This window comes from Notothenia coriiceps, unplaced genomic scaffold (genome assembly GCF_000735185.1).
Source record: "Notothenia coriiceps isolate Sejong01 unplaced genomic scaffold, NC01 NC01_scaffold00003315, whole genome shotgun sequence".
Taxonomy (NCBI): Eukaryota; Metazoa; Chordata; class Actinopteri; order Perciformes; family Nototheniidae; genus Notothenia; species Notothenia coriiceps.
The window spans coordinates 205926-225716 of NW_011336016.1; the positions used below are offsets into that span (position 1 = coordinate 205926).

At 39.1% G+C, this 19791-nt stretch overlaps 3 protein-coding genes across 4 annotated transcripts in view; all 3 read right to left on the reverse strand.

The window, feature by feature from the left end:
- The window catches only part of LOC104941354 (uncharacterized), a 10723-nt gene extending 8500 nt beyond the window's left edge, over positions 1-2223 (reverse strand). The window contains exons 1-4 of the mRNA XM_010766444.1: positions 1993-2223; positions 1470-1526; positions 1248-1328; positions 1060-1155 (exon numbers count right to left, since the gene is read on the reverse strand). Of these exons, the coding sequence (XP_010764746.1) occupies positions 1060-1155; positions 1248-1328; positions 1470-1526; positions 1993-2223 (465 nt within the window). The remainder of the gene's footprint in view (positions 1-1059; positions 1156-1247; positions 1329-1469; positions 1527-1992) is intronic.
- A 1099-nt stretch (positions 2224-3322) lies between these two features.
- Positions 3323-6881, reverse strand: LOC104941343 (deoxyribonuclease-2-alpha-like). Of its 2 annotated transcripts, none has more exons than XM_010766431.1 (7): positions 6854-6881; positions 6007-6104; positions 5759-5909; positions 5593-5674; positions 5385-5492; positions 5062-5247; positions 3323-4559 (listed from the first exon to the last, which is right to left on the reverse strand). In XM_010766431.1, exons 1-7 carry the CDS (start codon positions 6863-6865, stop codon positions 4198-4200), a joined length of 999 nt encoding a protein of 332 aa, XP_010764733.1. In that variant the 5' UTR covers positions 6866-6881; the 3' UTR covers positions 3323-4197. The 2 variants fall into 2 exon arrangements, with proteins under 2 accessions (XP_010764733.1, XP_010764732.1); XM_010766430.1 differs by having other exon boundaries at positions 5334-5492.
- Positions 6882-11096: 4215 nt separating this feature from the next.
- LOC104941344 (deoxyribonuclease-2-beta) overlaps positions 11097-19791 on the reverse strand; it is a 9142-nt gene continuing 447 nt past the window's right edge. Inside the window, exons 2-6 of the mRNA XM_010766432.1 lie at positions 15774-15948; positions 14516-14594; positions 14071-14232; positions 12892-13089; positions 11097-11760 (exon numbers count right to left, since the gene is read on the reverse strand). Coding sequence (XP_010764734.1) covers positions 11426-11760; positions 12892-13089; positions 14071-14232; positions 14516-14594; positions 15774-15948 — 949 coding nt within the window. The 3' untranslated portion in view covers positions 11097-11425. The remainder of the gene's footprint in view (positions 11761-12891; positions 13090-14070; positions 14233-14515; positions 14595-15773; positions 15949-19791) is intronic.

Consider the following 19791-nt stretch of genomic DNA (forward strand, 5'->3'; position numbering starts at 1 on the left):
ATCAAGGCTGAAAATCCTTTTTTTTATTATATCTTGTGGAAGTGCAGATCCCCTGTCCTCCACCAGGGGGTGCTGCAGCACCCTCAGCACCCCTACTTCCCACGGCCCTGTGTGTGTGTGTGTGTGTGTGTGTGTGTGTGTGTGTGTGTGTGTGTGTGTGTGTGTGTGTGCGTGCGTGTGTGTGTGTGTGTGTGTGTGTGTAGATGTGTGTGTGGTTAAAAAAGTTAAAACACATCAGCCACACCGCTCTTTAGCCTTTCTGATGATTCTGAAGGTAAACACAGTGAAGGCGGGGCTTGAAAGGCGGTGCGTGAAAGGCACTGCGCGCTTGTCTTCTCAGAGGCTGAGTTAACCCTCCCGCTGCCTCCTGGTGCTGCAGAGATTTCATGAAGTGAAGGAGGTCCTGCCAATACTGGCAGGACAGAAGACGACACGCCCGTTCTAAGCCTTGTCCCTCACTCCTCACACCCCAAGCTGCATCCCCAAAAAGTTTATTATGTTGTTACATCGTTTCAGATGTTATGTTTCAGTTGTGCTCTTGATAAGCCATTAAAACAGTAAAAAGACGTTTCCTTTTGCTTTTTGTGTCTCCTGTAGGCCTACACCAAAACATACCCATCTGTGATGGAAAAAGAAAGTAATCCAAAAGTAATTTGATTACGTTACTTTTTTAAGACACGTAACTGTAACTGTATTCGGATTACTTTCAGATCCATGTATTCAGTAATCAGTAACTGATTACATTTACAAAGTAACCCTCCCAACCCTGGGCATAGTATACAAGTGTTTCCAAATCTACCAGTAGAACATTATAAAAATGTACTTCATCTAGTAATAATGGTATAAGTAATAAGTGACTAGTAATATTCCTTGCAAAAAATATCAGAAGTGCTGCCATTTCATTTTATTGATTTGAAAAAAATGAATTTGAGCTCCAGGCCTAATTTCCTTCAAGAGTATGTTTTTTTGCATTTTGATTTTGTTAAGGGTGACAGGTTCTGGAAACTGAAAAGAGTAAAAAGTAATAGACATGTATGATGTCGGGCAGCAGCCACTCACCCCTCTTGGTCTGTCCGATGTTGTGATGAGCACTTTTGGGTTTGTCAACCCGTTGAAATAGGCAGAAAATTCATCAGTTCCCTCGTCAAATGCAATCTGCATGACAGGAAAACAAACAAATAAATGCATATTCAGTAACAATTTAACCTGAGATAGTTAGAATAGGCTCAGCCAAACTCGCTCCTCACCTCTTCATCTTCTGGGTCGACTGTTGTCTCGTCGTAAACCCTCTGGTTTTCTATCGTCTTTGGGACTTCTTTAGGTGGTGCCTTCATGAGGGACAGAATAAAAGATACAATTAGTGCTATTCATGCTCTCACTTTGCTGAATGGTATGATTTAGAGGTAACATAACAAACGTTTGTAATTCATTAAGTAATTGAACAAAATAGAGAGGGTAAACAAACTCACCTTGTCACCTAAAGCTTCCCTTTCTTTTTTCTTCTTTTTCTTCACTTGCAACTTAAGCTGAAATATGAAGAAATAAGATATTAACACTGAAAAAAAAGTACATTAGATTTTCAGTTTAATTATATAAAGCAGACATAAGAAAGAAACGAACACATGAGAGATTGAAAAGAGCATTTTATACAATTGTTTTATGACATTTGTTGACAATATGTTATTTTTCTGTTAATAGAATAATCATACAAGTAAAGTAAAAGTGTAAGATGTGCACAGTATAAACACATATTAACTGACTCACTTTAAGACATGAATGAGGGGAGTCATACGATTAAAAATACCGAAAAAAAAGTTAAATCAACACCACTAAAAGAAGAGGTTTTACCCAGACCTGAACCTTCAGTAATGTAGTAGGCTACTAACAGCAGGGCGTTGTATCAGAATGCATTCGTTCAAACTAGGTAATACCCAATAAAATGGCAGCTATGTGTGATTTACTTGCTCAATGACAACTTAACTGTGTGTTTACCTTGCTTTTCTCCAGCTTGAATTTCATGAACATGTGGTGTCTTCGCTGTTTATTCTTGATTTCGGACACACTGAAGGTGGGGGGGAAGGCAGTCTCGCTCGCCTCCAGCTTCGGCTCCAGCTTCGGCTCCACTGCATTTCGCTCCTTAGTCACACTCTTGTTCTTTGGCTTCTTATACTCATTTTTCTTACCTTTATTGTCATTACTCACGGAAACCTCTGTAATGTCCATCTTGTGTCAGATGTTATGGCTGAGTGTTTCACGTGTGTGGGGCTAGTTTCCTGTTCCTGGCTCACGACTGGGGACCGGAAGTGACTGAGTGGTTGAAAAAGAAATTGCGAGGACACCTAGTGGTGAGGAGGAGTAAGAACAACTCAAAATAATAAATGGATAGAAAAGGTGCACTGGTGTAAAGTAAGTAACTAAGTACATTACTTACTTTTCTTAAGTACAATTTTGACAGACCTTTGTTGCTACTTTGTACTTCCACCCCACTACAATTCAGAGGTAAATCATGTACTTTTACTCCACTACCTTTATTTAATATATTTAGTTTCTTTGCAGATGTTGTTTGATGATGTGAAATATAAACTACACTTAAATAAGAAATTCATTACACCTGCATTAACATTCACAAGCTACCCTGCAGTACAAAAGGTGATTAAAATAAGCTGCACCTTTACCAGCTTTCATAAACACATTAATGCAATAATTATAATTATAACATACCATATATATTATTCTGAAAAGGATAGATTTGCACAATGAGTAGGCCTACTTTTAAGTACATTTTGATGCTAATACTTTTTACTTTGACATGAGCAACATTTTTGAATTCCTACTCTCCGTTACCTCTAGTTTAACTAACTGTATGTACACGACTTCTCCCACCCCTGAATAGGTGTACATTCATCTGCCGAAGGGATGATTTATCTGCGCTAACTTTAAATGGTTGATTTTAGTTTTTCTCTTCCCGCGCTGCTGGTACCTGCACATTTAAATGTATATATATTTAAGCTAGTTCACATAATCTGTATAAATAATTCACCTGATCAGAGATTAATTTATGTTGTTTTTTTTATCTCTATTAATACTGTTACTACATGATTACTCTTATTTTATTTTATTCATATTATACCCGTCTATATTCTCATGTGGACTATCTGTGTTTCTCTCTTATTCTGTTGCTGCTAGAACACCTAGATTTCCCTACATTATAAATCCACACAGCGATTATTAATATGAAACGTTGAATAACTTTGGATATACTACATGTACACATTCATGAATCTTCTTATCTTATTTCAATAAAAACAACTGCAGCAACATGTACTGTAGTTAGAAATGTAATATTGATTTATTCATTAATTTCATCAAAATATATTGTATCGTATTTGCATGGAAATTATTTCTTAGGACATGATTTTTTTTTTAAAGTAAAAACTTTGTATTTTTCATTGATTAAAATACAAAATACAGAATAACATTTTTTTCATGGATAAACATTCACCAAAACCTTGATTTGTACCTTCTAAAATTAGTCTTGTAATGTTATGCTACTTAATACTTTAACTACATTTTAGCAGCCAATATTGTACTTTATACTTTACTACATCCTTTGGGCCCTTTAGTTGGTTACTTTATAGATTCAGAATATTAGATACAACAAAATATAAATCAACTAACAATAAAAGATTAATATTTTTGAAGATAATAAAACATGAATAACACAGGTATATGAATAAAGTTACAGTGCAGTGTAAGATGTGAGTAGTTCAATTAAAAGCAGCGGCAAAAAGAAAAGTCTTAAGCCTGGATTTAAAAGTAGTGAGAGTTGCAGCGGACCGGCAGGTTTCTGGTAGTTTGTTCCAGATATTTGGCAATATCCCTAACCAAATTCTCACATTCCTCTACCCCGAGAACACCTGTTTTAAGACTTCCCTCGTGAATCTTTGGCCTTTAACCACTTTTCTTTACTTTTAACTTTTGTTATTTTAACTATATGTTAATGTGAATAATTGTTCTACTTTTACTTAAATAAGATTTCGAATGCGGGACTTTTATTTGTACCAGAGTATTTTTACAATTTAGTGTTGCAACTTTTACTTGAGTACAAGATCTGAATACTTCTTCCACCACTGGTGATAACATTCTTGTTTCTTAGTTCTTGGTATTGCAGATATATTTCCATAAAGTGGTGTGCGTTTAAAGATCAGAACGTGGAGTAACAGATGGACATGGTTCCTTATCGTCGATAGTGGCATTGAAAGCTTTTGCAACTGCAATGTTTTGAAAGCATATTGCTCCTCCACCTCTATTCTTCTGACTCTCATGCCTGTTCAAATCAGAAATGCAGGTCCATCCAGTATTAGGAGCCACACACCACTTGGAGTGATCTTTAGTATCATAGTAGACCGTTCCGTTGAGTTTAACCCTCTTTACATTGTACACATGATGCGGGATGCGTGTGCTGCAGTTAGACGGCAGCTGATTTGAGCTAGACTTTCCCCAGCCTTTCACGTACAGACTCTCCGGCATACACTTCACAATAAGGCCAGAATAAAGATCTACAAAATAATTGAAACAAAACAAAATACAATTCTGTTATCAATTAATATTAAGAAATGTAAGAATGGCTCATGTGGTAAACACTTTTTGAACAAAAGTGTGTTATTACTGACTCCTAATTCACTTCTTTTAAACATTCACTTACTATCATAATGCTGCTACTTTTATTCACCATATAAAAGTAATGTTTACTGATTTCATCTGATAATATCAACAAGTGCTTCCCTATTTTTTTTTATGTTAGTCTTCTCATTTTATTTTAACATTCTTAAAAATCTTATCCTGAACACATTCAGACATGCATGACAAAACTAATCTGCAAACAAAATAAAAAAGCATTGACTCTAGCGAATGTAATGATCAACAGGCAAACAGTATTTCATTGTAAAGAGAAAAACAAATGTTTTCCTTATTTTGCTCTGATAAAAAAACCTTTTAGGTTCATCATCAACTTAACTTGACATTTTAACACTTGAATCCTGATTGAGTGCAAACTCTTACCATCATGAAAACGTGTGTATTTTGCAAAGCTGACGAAATGTTTTCCTCCCAATGACGTCAGATTTTGCACACGAAAAAAGTGATCTTTTCTAGGGAAACCAGTCTTCAGATCTTGCAGCGCCCAGTGAAAGGTTTTTGGGATGAAATGGTCATATGCATTGGGATGAATGTACTTGAGCTGCAATCCTACAAATTCAAATTAGTAAAATGTTTAGCACATGTATTCCTTAAAATATGTTTTATAACAATTCAGAAATGTAACAGTATCCCACCTATTTTTTTAAATCTACCATAGGAGTAAGTCACACACAAAAATGTCTGACCATTAACGTTTCCACTTTTTGGCCAGAAGCTTTTACTTTGATATGTTGGAAATTTTGGTGTAGAGTGTGAGAGCCAGACTCCTGTTTCTCTGTCCAACATCACAACACCTTAAGGAAGTAAAACAGAGGAGCAAAAACAGAACTTTGTCACATTATAATATTTTTCTGTATCTTGAACCACAATGAAGTGGAAGATTGTTGCACTCACCTTTACTGTGTCCATATGATGAAGAAGGTTTAGCTGTTTTTTCTGGTTGATCATTATATAAAATGTATCCAAAACCTTCAGTCTACAACAAAAATATATGAGACTGCATCAGTTTGCAAATTAAACACTACTGTGAAAAAGAGACGCACGTCTGCATATACTGAACCTTTCTGACGTAGTAGTCCAAAAGAGGTTTCAGGGTGTTTCCCAGAGTGCCAGATGAACTGTCAATGGTATTATTGCTGAGTTTCCATCCATTGGTGCTCTCATCCATGTACAGATAGGACAAACCGTTACCAAACTTGTACAGAATATACCTAATCATGCAGAGAAAATATATTCTATTACATTCTCGGCAGAAACAGAAAAATGTTGGATACTCTAAATTGCCACAACTCAAAAAGGTCCACCAACCAGTCCACCTCGTTTCCTTTATCATTTCTGCATGTCACACGTGACTCTGACAGTTGAAAAACAATCCCAACAGTCAATAGCAACGCCATCATTGTTCTCTGAAACATTCAGACATATTTATGAGACCTGTTTTCTCAGATTAAAGTCACAGATAATTACCAAACGCTGGGCCTTAACATTTTGACAAATACTGGTTTATTCACACAAATGTTATTTAGCTTAATTTTGAATATAAGCATAAATATCCAGAGCTTTCAACCTTGTTCAAATTCATGTAGCGACCAAAAGCGTATGAAACAATTCCATATGCTGAACAAGTGTGACTTTAAATGTAACCTTGAATTAAGATTTCTTTGGTCAAACTACTGTTCTTTTAAGGTAAAACTTTCACATGACACATCTCTGAGCATGAAAGTCAGGGAGTCAGTAGGTGAATGCAACCTCAAAGCTTTGTTTTAGATATTTCAGTCCCTGGAGTTCTGAATACTATTCTTCAAAGTGCAGTTCTGAGGATGGTGGTGGAAATGTGTAGTACATACAAATTAATAATTTATTTAAAATGTGCTATTTATATACAGGTTGCAACTACAGCAACACCATTGTGGGTGACAATATATAGTAGTATAATTCATTTCAAGGTTCTTCCAACAATTTCAAATGTGGTTTTTGAGTAATGTTGCAAGCTTTAAGAGTTCTGTAAGAGTTTTGTTTTTTAACTATTCATTCATATTCATATTCATTTTCTGATACTTTACACTTCTGTCAGTATGCTAATATACAAAATATCATCCTATGTCTACTTTTATTAATTTAGAATCATTGTTTAACAAATTAAAATTTTACTTACATATCCAGCCATCGTCAGCTCTCTTCTGTCTGTGCATCTGTTAATCAAAGCTGTTATTATTATGAATTTACACCCACACCTCTAATTCGTCACCTCCTACTTGTTCCTTATCCGGACACTTCATTCGAGATGATTCAATGATTAGTTGCCACGTTACACATTTTTTTATCCACCTGTTTTGATAGAAGTTCTACGCATATCCACATATAACATATTTTGAAGATTCAAGACACAGTTCTGGGTATTTCCTTGAAAGAATATTCATTATGGAAATAATATAACATGGATGTTGAATTTGAAAGTGGAATTTAGAAGGAACTAAACGCACAAACATGTACACAAAAACAAGCGTTTGTTCACTTTGCCTCTCCCAGATAAACCTGTTTTGTTCATAGTGTATACGAGCATTGTATCCTAGAGGAGGAAAAACAGCAACATTATATTAGATTTTTTATATGTTTGATGATAACACACTTTGTTGTTTCGATGGTACTGCCTGCCTTTTAAGGCCATTGGCTGATTTAGTTTGACATACAAATGTGTGACTTTAAATCCCCCATTGATGTACATTTCCCCTCTGTGGGACATTAAAGGTATTCTGATTCCGATCAGTTACACAAGATACAATACCTTCAGGGACTAGAGTTTTATGAGAATCACATGGAGTGTGAAAGTGTCTGAGACTGTGAAGGAGAACCAAATACCGAACTGAACCATCCTTAATATGAACACATACTTGCTGTGTTTGAATTGAAAGTGTTTTTCATGTCAGCGATATTAACTGAACACTTGCCCTAAAGCACAGTATGACTAGGGGTTGAGAAATATCCATCAGGAAAACCAAGTAGCAAATGTACAGAAAATCCAAAACTGAGAAGCGGCTGGGATTAAAATTATGATTTCATATTGCTACCAGTGTAATATTAAAATTGTGATTTCATATTGCTACCAGTGTAATATTTTCTACAATCAGGAAAGGTGTAAAAATAAAAAAGGGCAGTATTTTTCTTTGTGATAAGAATGTGACACGTTTTCAGAAAACCCTGGAAATAAATGGACCGGTATTAAAAACATGAAATATTTTTAACCCAGTGACAAAATGTCTTTGTCCTACTACACATAATGATTCTACCAGTCCACAAGGTGACACTGTTTACCCAAAACTATTGATATTTGGAAGTTATTCACTAAGTGCCTCTTCCTGACAGCTACCCACAGTGATGGCAAAAGCAGTATTGTTCACCTTCACCATATGGGTAAAATAAAACTAATAATTGTTTTTATTCTTTTTTTTCCAAGAATCCACCCACTTACACTTTATTCTGATACACATACAACTACAGTTTGATTTGCAACTGACGACTGTGCAAGTCCACTGCAGAAGTGTGGGGGTTGAGGGTCTTACTTAAGATAGAGCCAGGGGCGGACTGGGAGGAAAATGTGGCCTGGGGATTAATTGACAGACAGGCCCACTTAATGCGCGGCATGTATCGGCCGGCCGGCGACGAAAGTATGTTTCTTAACAAAAAACCCTATGCATTTAATGTAATTTCGGACCATTATTCATATAGTAATCACATTAACTGAGCCCTTGAGTTGCCTAGAGCAAAATAGCATATATTTAGTGATTTTAATGTTAACAGATCATTGATGCAATAACATTTGGACCAAATTTGCCTGACTTGACACATGGAATAAAACATGGGTGTGGGAAGCATCCTCAATGTGGGTGAGACAATTTAACAGGGTGTAGGCAGGTGGTGGACCTCACCTCCTCTAGGGGGGTCCGGGGGCATGCTCCCCCAGGAAGATTTTGTTTTAAATGTTGAAGTTAAATGCATCAATCTGGTGCACACACTCCAGGGAGTGGCCGGAACACTGACAAATGTGGGCCGGTAGGATTTAGGCAGCACCGGCCCACCTGGAAAACTTCCGGTATTCCCAATGGCCAATCCGCCCCTGGTATTCTAACTTGAACCTAAGACACTTGTAGCCTGTCTCTGCATCAACATAGACACCTGTCAACCTGCACTCTGCTGTTCCTCAGCGCCACTCCCCCTCCCTACCGCTGAAATTATGAATGAAAAGCGTATAGTAATCATACACTAGATAACCCGGCAGGGTCCGTGACAGTTTGTTTTTATCTGATTTCAAATAAACCAAAGTCTTGGTTTTTAGAATATTTTAATACTTGTTTCGCCAAGTTCAGAATGATAAATACATTACATTACATTCCATTTACTGACACTTTATCCAAAGCGACTTACAATAACTACATTCGCCAGGAAGCAATACAACCTTGAAGAACAGAATCATATAAGTACATCAGGTTTCATTCAGCCAAAGTGACACGAAGGACTCAAAAAAATACCCTTTTTTAATATACAAAAGGTTTTAGGATCAACTAGGACACTCAAAAGTTTGCTAGGTTCAACTAATAGGGTCCACAAAAGACCTTTACAAAGAAAAAAGTTTCTAGGATCTACTAGGATACTCAAATTGTTCTCTAGGTTCGAAGGTAATGCTCAAAGGTTTACACAAGGGAGTACAGACATGGACTTGGTATAGAGACAAGACGAACCGACAAAAGGACAAAAGGAGATCAGGGATACATATAATATACACACAACGGTTAATGGGGCACAGTGAAAACAATCATGAGCCGGAGACCACAATCAAAGCTGGCAGGTCTGACACCACAATGACATGAATGTAGACACCTAAAAAGAGAGGGACAAAGAGTCAACATCAAAATAAAATGCATGCCACAAGATAAATACAAACAATAAACTAACAGAACTCTAACGCCTGAAACCTTATAGCAAAGATTTCAAGTGGGCTACTCCAACTGTCCTATACAGGATAGGCAAACCCACGTGTTTTTGCTGATGGGAACTTGTTCCCCCGCAGCGAGGTGCAGGCGAGTCGTTTGCTGATGCAGGCGAAGTGCCGCACTGGGGTGTCAGCAGTTTAAGCGCATGCCTGAAATGTAGGAAGGCGGCAGTTTCCATTCGCAGCATGGTATGCAAGTACCATGTTTTGAAAGTGTAGTTCTAGCCAGTTACTGGAAAGGCCAGTGAAGTGAGCGGAGGAGCGGAGTGGTTGGGAACCATTTTGGAAGTTGACAGACCAGAACGAGGCCGCTGCAGTTCTGGATGAGCTGCAGAGGTTCGGATGGCACAATGCAGGTAGACCAGCCAAGGAGGGAGTTGCAGTATTGCTGGGCCGTGAGATGACGAGAGGGCCTGGACCGGCCAGAACCTTGCGTTGCTTTCCTGGGACACGCTGGGGACGTATCCTCCTGATGTTTAAAAGCGTGTATCTGGCAGCAGCCCCCAGTTGGTTGCAGCGGATGTTTGCAGTGAAGGACAGTTTGTTATCTAGGATCAGGCCACCAAAAAGATTCCTTGCAGTCTGAGTCGGGGAAAGCAACAGAGGTGCCGATGTTTGATTGTTAGGTCCAAGAGTGGGGACNTTGAACAGCAAGTGGAGGCAAAAGTGACTGCACCAAAAAACAATAAACCTGCTAGCTAACTAGCCTAAACTCAGTAACAGAATGTGGGCAACACGTTCTTCTCCACAGCCGCGCGACCTCTGAGTCAGACGTCACTTCCCCCTTTTCTATCCTACGGGTACAGCCACTCCCCCTGAACCCCGTTTCCGTGCCAACCCCCCCTCCCCTATGCAAGCCCCTCCCTCTGAACCCAGGGCTCGCTTGTATACACAAACTATACAAAAACGCATTTACGCTTTGGAGCTTGTTTATCCATCTGTAAGCAACTGCCAGCTAGGTCTCTCAGTCACTCACTCCTGATCGTTCACTGCGCAGTTACAGCTGCTACGGGCCTGATGTGTGAAAGTGAAACTATCTGATAGATAGAACAAAGGTAGGCTATCAAAACAGCCCAGCCCAGCCCAGTGGGGTGTGGCCGGAACACTTATAAATGTGGGCCGGTAGGATTTAGGTAAGCAAAAAAAAACAAAAAAGGGAGTGGCCGGAACACTGACAAATGTGGGCCAGAAGGATTTAGGCAAAGACGCACAGCACCGGCCGACCGGGAAAACTCCCGGTATTCCCAATGGCCAGTCCGCCCCTGGATAGAGCATGAGGTGGGAATAAGGGAGATGCATTATTCAAAGGGATGCTCCTTCACTTTACGCACCGAGACTTGACCCATTTCCTAATCTTTGTCCCTTTTCTTTAAAGCTTGCCATTTTTAGAAACATCAGTAATTAATTTAGATTGTAAAGGAAAACACATAAAAGCACTTTCTTTATTGCATCTTGAGTCATTTAACATAGTCACACGATAAGCCCTCATTGTCAGGGAATTAACCAAGACTTGACCTGTTGCTATCATTCTCAAAACCACATTCAGGTAAAGACTACATCTAATTGGTGTTAGAATACAGAAACACAAGTCAAACAAGTTAATGGGTATTCTGAAATTGATTAGGAATTGGATAACTGCATTTTCTGTTGCTTGCATGTCAGTCGTTTTAACAGTAACACGATTAAACCCATGCGTTGTCAGAATAATCTAGTCCTAATCATCCTATCTTTCTCTCTCAATCAACAGCCCAAGTACCAGTCCACCACCTGTCTGAAGGCCTTGTAAATGAGGGGGTTGAAAGTGCAGACTAGCCCCCCACCACGCCAAAGCTGAGTCTTCTCCCTGTTCAGATCCCCCAGGCAGGTCACCTGGTCTTCATAGGCCTGTGACACGCACCACTTTGAGTGGTCGTAGTGGGAATGGAACAGGACTGGCCCAGGAAGCTGAATCCTCTTGATGTTCATGACGTGTTTCGGCAGGGAGCAGTTGGAGGGCAGCTCGTGAACTGATCTCTGCCAGGACTCCACCAGCAGGTCGGCACCCAGAGCCTGAGCCACCCACCCCGTGTAGATGTCTAAAGGATTGCCAGTGAAGGGGTTAGTTCAGCTGCATTATGATAGAAAATGACATTAATTAAAAGGTGAGATTGTGTATTATTATGCCCTAGGATAGGTTAAATAGTTAAGGATGTATTTGATGTCACTTTATGGAGTAAATCTATTCAACTTTTGGATAAAAATGGAAACATTAAAGGTCCCATGTCATGGCCATTTCTACTGATCATAATTCCATTGTTGAGGTATACTAGAATAGATTTATATTGTGCAATTTTCCAAACTCACATTGGTTTCTCATACAGCATCTCTGTATAGTATGTGTATTTACACTGTCCTAAACGGCTTGTTGGAGCTCCTGCCCCCTCAGCCTCCCTGTGAGCCCACTGTGCTCTGATTGGTCAGCTCGCCCACTCTGTTCTGACGAGTCTACCACTGTTACAGCGGAACATCAGTGATTATGTGTTACAATAGCATTTTTTAGCAACCAGAAAATGACACCAGTAAGGACTAACAGATGAGAATGCTGCGTGGGGTCTGGGTGCCGTGTTGGCGGGACGTTGCGCGGCTCGCTGCTGCGAGGACCGGACAGTGTGAGCTGGGTTCATTTCCTGCTTGCTGCGTGGGATCTGTGAGACAGCGAGACATCGCGAATGGACGCGGGAAGGGGGGGTAATAACCGGAAAAGCATGACATGGGACCTTTAAGATAAGATGTGTGATTTTGCTGTGAGGGCGGATATTTATATTTTAAATGAGCTCTGTGAAATTCAACTGAAGAAAATATTACCCTTATGCCCGGGGCATGTAATGTTGACATATTATTTGAGGAAAAAAACAAGGCCTTTAAAAATCATCTGAAAGGATAAGTGACTGCTCAAAACTGTGCACACACTTTAAAATGTAAAGAGCGTCACATGCTGAAAACGTTGAGGGAGCCGAGAGAACTTTTGGAGGCCTAGGTGCGGTGTGCTCATTCGCTTCATGGGTCTGAGATCATAGTGTGTCTGCAACTGATAATGAGGGACTGCGGCAGACAAGCAAAATGTGCAAACAAAAGAGTAGCAGATAGAGGTTTTTTGTCAAATAAATGTTCCAGAAGACCACAAACTGCACTTTTGTTGAAATGAATGATGATGAGTGATATCTTACCATCAACAAAGTGTTCAGATTTGACAAAACTGACAAACTGTTCTCCTTTGATAGAGCTAAGATGCTCCACATTCCTATCCGAGGCCAGTCTGGGTTTGGAGCCCTCACATAACTGGGCCAACTGCGACAGGTCGGGGGTGAATGCAGCCGGCACAGAGCAGTTATAGAAACGTGGGTAAAGGTACACCATCTGCTTCGCTGGAGAAAGGAGAAAGGAAACAAATGAGAGATGCTGTGTGTTAAAACTAAAGAGTGCACTGTTGGATGGTTCTGTACTATATGGACATTATGTATTCAAAACAAAAGAAAATAAATCAGATTCTTGTATGTTTTATCTGATGGGGATTCAATTAAGAATTGTTCTGCTGATATACCACTACCAACTTTAATAAACACTGCTTATACCCAACAGTGTCTACACTTTCTGATAAATGGATGCATTTTAGTGAGAGTACAGCTACATACATGTCTTTCTTTCATTTGTGCTTTAATGTATTTACGTATTTGTTAAATGCTACATGTCCGGATTTTTCCTTACCAATCTTAAATGAAACCTCAGGGGTTGAACATTTAAGTGAGACTATTCTCAAAGGTGGATTTCCTTTAAAGTGCTGCTGGCTATTAAAATGTGTCTTATTAAAACTTATTGACTTATGTCCAAGAGAGACTAAATACGATACATGACAAAGGACAACACTGGAGACATTAATTGACAACATAACAGTTTATTTTTGTTTTACCATTTTAAAACGTATGCTATGACTACTAAAACTATAACAAAATATGAATAATTAAATTACATTGTTGAAAAATGTATTCCATATCCGTCATTAAATAATCAGCTATCTATGAATTGGCTTATTTCTTTCCTTTAACTATTTTAAGTTTAACTATTGGATTAACAATGTATCTTACTTCATATACTGTATTGGACAGCCAACTGGATAATGCATTTTTTTTTTCATTATCCAGGGATTTTTTAGAATAAAGTAGACCGCCAAAGATCATAGACAAATACTTTGGAGGTTCTGTTGGAGACACATCTAAGGCACTAGCGTAATGCCTGGTCACTGTGTAAATGTTTTCTTTTGTTGAGCAAATAGAGACTTTTGTAAGCTGAAGTCTGGGATGTGTGCAGAGCGGGAGTAAAGCCCTGTTACTTCATGAGCGTTCACTCACCTATACTGAGGAACTGGTCATAGCCGTAAGTCACGCAGAGAGCAGTCTGGCCGTTGACTTTTCCTGAGGAGGGGTAAAGGTAGCCTCTCTCAGGGAACGAGGGGAAATGGGGAATGCTGTGCGAAAGCCAAAAACCTTGAGAATGGTCAAAGAGCAGTACTCCTGCAAAATGCACACAAGTACAACATGTACACATACATGTAAGACATTTCCATCAAGGTCAATGTCAGTGCAGTCGATAACCCAGAGTCAACAGCAGTTATGAGACGGTTGCTCTTTGCCCGTTTCCTCCCCCTGACACCAAAAAACCTTATTTAACTTTTTTGTAAAATCTTAGCATTGCAAAGTTTTAAAGCAGCCTGTAAGTAAACCCATCATTAATTATAATAGACACAAAAAATCAAGGCAAGAAAAAACAAAGATGAATTATGGTAGTGCACTGTACCTTTAGTGTGTCCGTATCCTTTCATGTAATCCAGGATTGGCGGTCCATCATTGTAGAGTGCATACACTGAACTGTTGGACTGGGGAAATGCATACAGTATTTGTCAAGAAAAACACTTCTGAGTATTTCGTTTTTTTGTTATTTTCTGTAAACAGTATCTGTTTATTTCCTGAAGAAATTGTTTGACGTATGGGAAACATTATATGCTTTCTCAACTAAAGTTATAGAGGAACATTTCCAAATCTTCTGAAAATAAGGCATCAGTCAGCAGGAGCATGTCTATTTTTTTATCTTCAAACTAATTAATTACTCTTAGCCTCACATGGGAGAAGTTAGCCTTCAGGCCTTCTGGCAGAAAGCTTTCTGACCTTTTTCTAAACGTCACCAAGTACTTGTGTTGCCTAAACCTAAGGAGATTTCTGGCAGAAAGCCCTGAATTTAAAGAGGTAATGATCCACCACTGTCTGTCTGTTTTTTCTTTTGTCTCTCTAATTGTATGTAAGGGTATTGTTAGTTTCCAATATGTATTTTAACACAGACCAAGGAATAACAGTTTTTTTAGGAAACAGGGGGCTTATCTGAGCCAGCAAAGGATTAGCTTAGCATAGCATAAAGACAAGAGCTAACCAATTTCTGATAGTCTCTACTTGATGACAAGTCTTCAGGAAGTTACTGCTCCTGGCCTAGAAATAGTTTGGCACATAACCCCCTGCAAAAACAACCACATGTTATTTTTCTGTCATTTGTTTTTATGTTCGGGTTAAACAAAAGCTGCAACTTATCAATGAGTGAGGTTCAAGGGTCTTAATTTGTGGATTGTTTTACCTTTGAACAAAGCCATGTAGTTATGTTCAGTCTTTATTCGAAAGTCAACCGTTTGCTGCCAGGGGAATTACTCTCCTCGTCTACAGTAACTAATGGCATGAAAGTGAATTGGCATAATTTCTCAAATGTCCAAAAAACAATGCTTTATCAAAGCATTTTTCATAGTTTATAATCAGTTATTTAAAATGTGTCTAGATTACTTTCCTGATGCCATAATTGATCTTTGAAATCTATAATGTGCAATTACTTACAAAAAATAACCGACATGAGAAAGGACTGAGTAATTTACTTCATCTGTCTGGGGAAGCTTGTTTAATTACCGACTTCAGCTCGGTTCCCCGTAGGGAAAGAAAAAAACTACTCAGCATGCTCTACTTTCCTACACACAGGAATGAGTGAATATCCCACTTGGAGAACAGGGACATGATCTCACCTTGTAGGCCTGTCCTGTGTAAAGCTGCTTCAGTGTGTTTCCTATGGCTCCTTGACTGGTGTTCACCATGTATTTACTCATCTGCCAGCTCCCTACTGAGGAGTCCAGGTACATGTAGTCCACCCCACTGCCAACCTCACCAATCTTATACCTGGGCAGTTTGTAGATGATAAACCTGCAGTGGAAAAAGAGAGAAATATACTTTTTAAAATAGCAAACAATTTAACATACGTTGAACAGTCACACAATTGCAAACCATAGGCCTACAGTATAGTGGCGGCTGGTGGAAAATGTTTTTGGTGGGGCTATGGAAATGGTGACAAAACCATACTAGGGCGGTCCGGGGGATCATCCCCCGGAATAATTTTTTGAGAAATGACCCCTTAAATTATGACTTCTGGTGATGTTAGAGGGGAGGGGGGAGAACTGCAGAACACTGGTGCTTTGGGAAGACTCAAATGATTTAATTCCCATTTAGAATCAGGAGACTAAATACGAACTGTGTGTGTGTGTGTGTGTGTGTGTGTGTGTGTGCGTGCGTGTGTGTGTGTGTCATACTCGCCAACCCTCTCGATTTTCGCGGGAGACTCCCGCATTTCTCCCGATTTCTGACAAAATCAGATTTACTCACGAATGTTTCCACTCGGACTTTAATACAGGTACACCATTGTTTGGTTTCCATGGTAGCGCGTCTCTTTAGCAGCGCGCGCAACTCAAAGTCTGAGAGGGTGAGGAAGATGAAAACTGAACAAGAATCGACAACTCGACCCTCTGATCACTCCTTTCCTGTAAAATACAGGTCCAGCCCACACATATGCTCCATGGTGCCACAGGCATTGTCCTTACAACTACAATAAGCATGTAAATGTTAATCTACAGCTCCGGCGATCCACTCGCACCGGATTCTCCACCTGCAGACAACTACTGTAGCGTCACCTTGGATACGAGTCCAAACAACTCACAGACACACAGGCCAGGGCGCTGACAGGGCGCCCTTTGAGCATCAGATCTGACGACGCTGATTGGCTGAAATTATGTTTCGGCGGCATAGTTTACAGGTAGCAACAGTCAGCTTGTTGGCTGCAGCTGCTCTGGCTGAGGGCTCCTTTCTACCGCCCGGACGAGAGAGGGTAATGATACACGCTGCGGCCAGGCAGGAAACGTGACTTATCAGTAACTTTAGACATCGTAAAACAATTTTAAACGAGATTTTATTGTAGATTATACATTTTACTGATACCAACTATATAATATTTACCTTGTTCTTTAAAATTAAAATTAAAAATTAAAAATATATATTTTTTGGAAATATATTTATTTATTTATTTTTTATTTTTAATGACAATCAAACATGTGGGAAGAGGGGGGGCGGCGCCCCTAGCGCCCCTATGGGCCGGCCGCCACTGAGTATAACATATGTTTAGCGTTTGTACTCTTGACCGGCGGTTGTGACTTTGCTACTGTCTACCTAGCTTATTTTATATCTAGTCCGTTAATTAGTTGCCCTGAAATAAAAATTTAGGGTTAACCATCTGTCCGACATAAATGTGGTATATTCGGACTATATATTCCCTGTGGGATCACCAATTCGTAGCAACACTTAAGTAATAAACTAATAATCTATTAATTATCTAGGGATATTCTATATAAGTAATGAGCAATAAGAAGGATTATCAAATTAATTCTTGACATACTATCACTGCACTAAAACGTGTAGGGGAAAGTTCTGAATAGTTCTAAAAGATTCCAATAACTAACTGTATAGTATTAGTGTTTTTTCCACATCAGATACGTTACTTACTTTTTGTAACCAGCGTCCAAGATTGTCACCTGTCTGTAGATTAGTTATAAACCACGTATGAGGTCGTTACAATTTTATACTAACTACTCGTTAATAATAATTGACTTAATAGTAGTATAGTCATAAATATTGACGAATATTCTTACATACACTATAAAAGTAGAGGCTTCCGGAACAGTCTGCATAACTGTTGTTTTAGTTCATGGTTATTTCTTGTGTTCTTAATAATTTATCATTTTGTGTCTTAAACACCACTTAAGTATGATACCAAATGGTTTATTGTGCTGTTTGACGTATAAATCGGTTGAACTAAATGTGTACGACTACATTGAGTTTAAAAAGGGTTGTCAACCTAGTCATTTCAATAATAAATATAGAATTGTCATCAACTAGCTAACTCGATGTACGGTATTCATATCGTTTTATAATAACCGGGTGTCTATAGTTTAGCGTCAAAACTCAGCAGTCCGGCTCAGCCAAGTGTAGGGTAAAGTTACACGATTTAGCTTGGCGAGCCGCATTGGGAGTTCTCGTGTGAGAGGTTGGAGTGTCTCGAACTTACTGAGGCTAGTGGTTCCAAACTAGTTGCTTCGCCTCTCTTAACGATATGAGGCCGCACTATTATAATAGATTTCGTTGTGACTCGGACGGAGGCTGGTGTATGGCCGTAGTGACGTACCTGAGTTTGAACACAAATTAATCTAGTTTGTATATATTTACTTTGTGTGTGCCTATGTGTAATACTTACTATCAGATACCAACTCATTTTACGCTCTTAGACGCGTCCCCTTTTATTACATTAGATCTTCGTAGGATCGTGGTGGAACCCATTTTACTTTGCAACATACCTCTGAGAATCTGTTAATCAGGACTTCATTAAGAAAATTATAAGGATTCGTTTTGATCTAGTACATGTAAGAGTGACGTTGTGTATTAGACTTTATTGTTGCAGTATAAAGAGCGTAGTTTAGCTGTAGGTTTTGGCGTAAAAATTACCGGCTTGATTGTTAAAAAATAAAAAAAAAAAAAAACAAAAAAAAAGATTTTATCCGTAAAGGTGGCTCTTTATTCTGTTTCAAGCCGGTACAAACAGGAAAAGACGTCCCTCTTTAAACTGTCTAGTTGTCACTGTATACTGCCGGTAAGGTTACCTTACTTACCTTACGTCTAACCTCCAGTTGGTAGTGTCTCGAACTCTTGACTAGTTGCCCCGAACAGTTTGTCTCGTGCTACCATCAGGATTTGCTATCGACCCCTAAGACCCATCACATCACAGAAGGGACGTAGGAAATGAGCTTTTTTATAAACAAAGAGGCTAGCTTGCCCCTTTTATGTTTTTCATAACGTGTGTTAAATTTGGTTAGTCTACAACACATTAATTTCACGATAAGACACACAAAAAATCAGATACTCATGCACGTCTTATGAGAGACATTTTATTATTGTAATTCCCCTTATGCATGAAGGGCCCACATATCTAAGAGGCAATAGGTTACCCTTGACCGTGGACGTGTAACCGGAAATTCCCGTCAGCTGTGTTTGCTTACGGCACGAAGCTATCGCAGTTAGGGCGGCGTCTCTTACTATGTAACGTTAGTCAACTTTTCGATAAACGCAGGGAAATTCCCCCCCTACTTCGACTTCCTGGGATCTTCGCAGTGTTGACGTGCGGGCTGCCCTGGGATGTTCGCAGCTATGTCTAGACTAATATTCGTCGACGTCTCACTTAACATGATGTATGGGTCATGGACTTTCTTGCACGCGACTTCGAAAGTATATTACTTGCTTCACAACTGTAAAGAACGGTCAACAATTGTTACTTCTACCGTAAAGCTCTCCCAGGTTACTACAAATAGTGACCGGTCATCGTTTCGTATGTATCATTTGTCAGTTTGTAGACTCCGATAACTTCTATTCGTTTGTAGTCTTCTGTAAATTGTATAAATTGTCGATAGTAAGCTTATAAGACAATTAAAGTGAAACAATCGTACTAATAAAGTGTGTAGTTGTAGCAGTGATATGTTGACTTAGTGGAGCCATGTGTTTGTGTTCACTGTCGTCCCACTGTATCTACCAACTATTATCTAACTGACTCTAATGAATAGTTACTTGTTACTTGGTTAATATTTGTTTGTGTTAATAAGCTCGACACTAAAATTACGCTCTCCTTTATGTAACTGAATGTAGAATTGTTACGTTCTGTAACTCTAACTCATG

What these genes read in the sequence shown, in the direction of transcription:
- LOC104941343 (XM_010766430.1), bottom strand. An exon ending in ATCATATGGACACAGTAAAG is followed by an intron (nt 5,493 to 5,592) that starts GTGAGTGCAACA and finishes TACTTCCTTAAG; the next exon opens with GTGTTGTGATGTTGGACAGA. An exon ending in TGGTAGATTTAAAAAAATAG is followed by an intron (nt 5,248 to 5,333) that starts GTGGGATACTGT and finishes TTGAATTTGTAG; the next exon opens with GATTGCAGCTCAAGTACATT.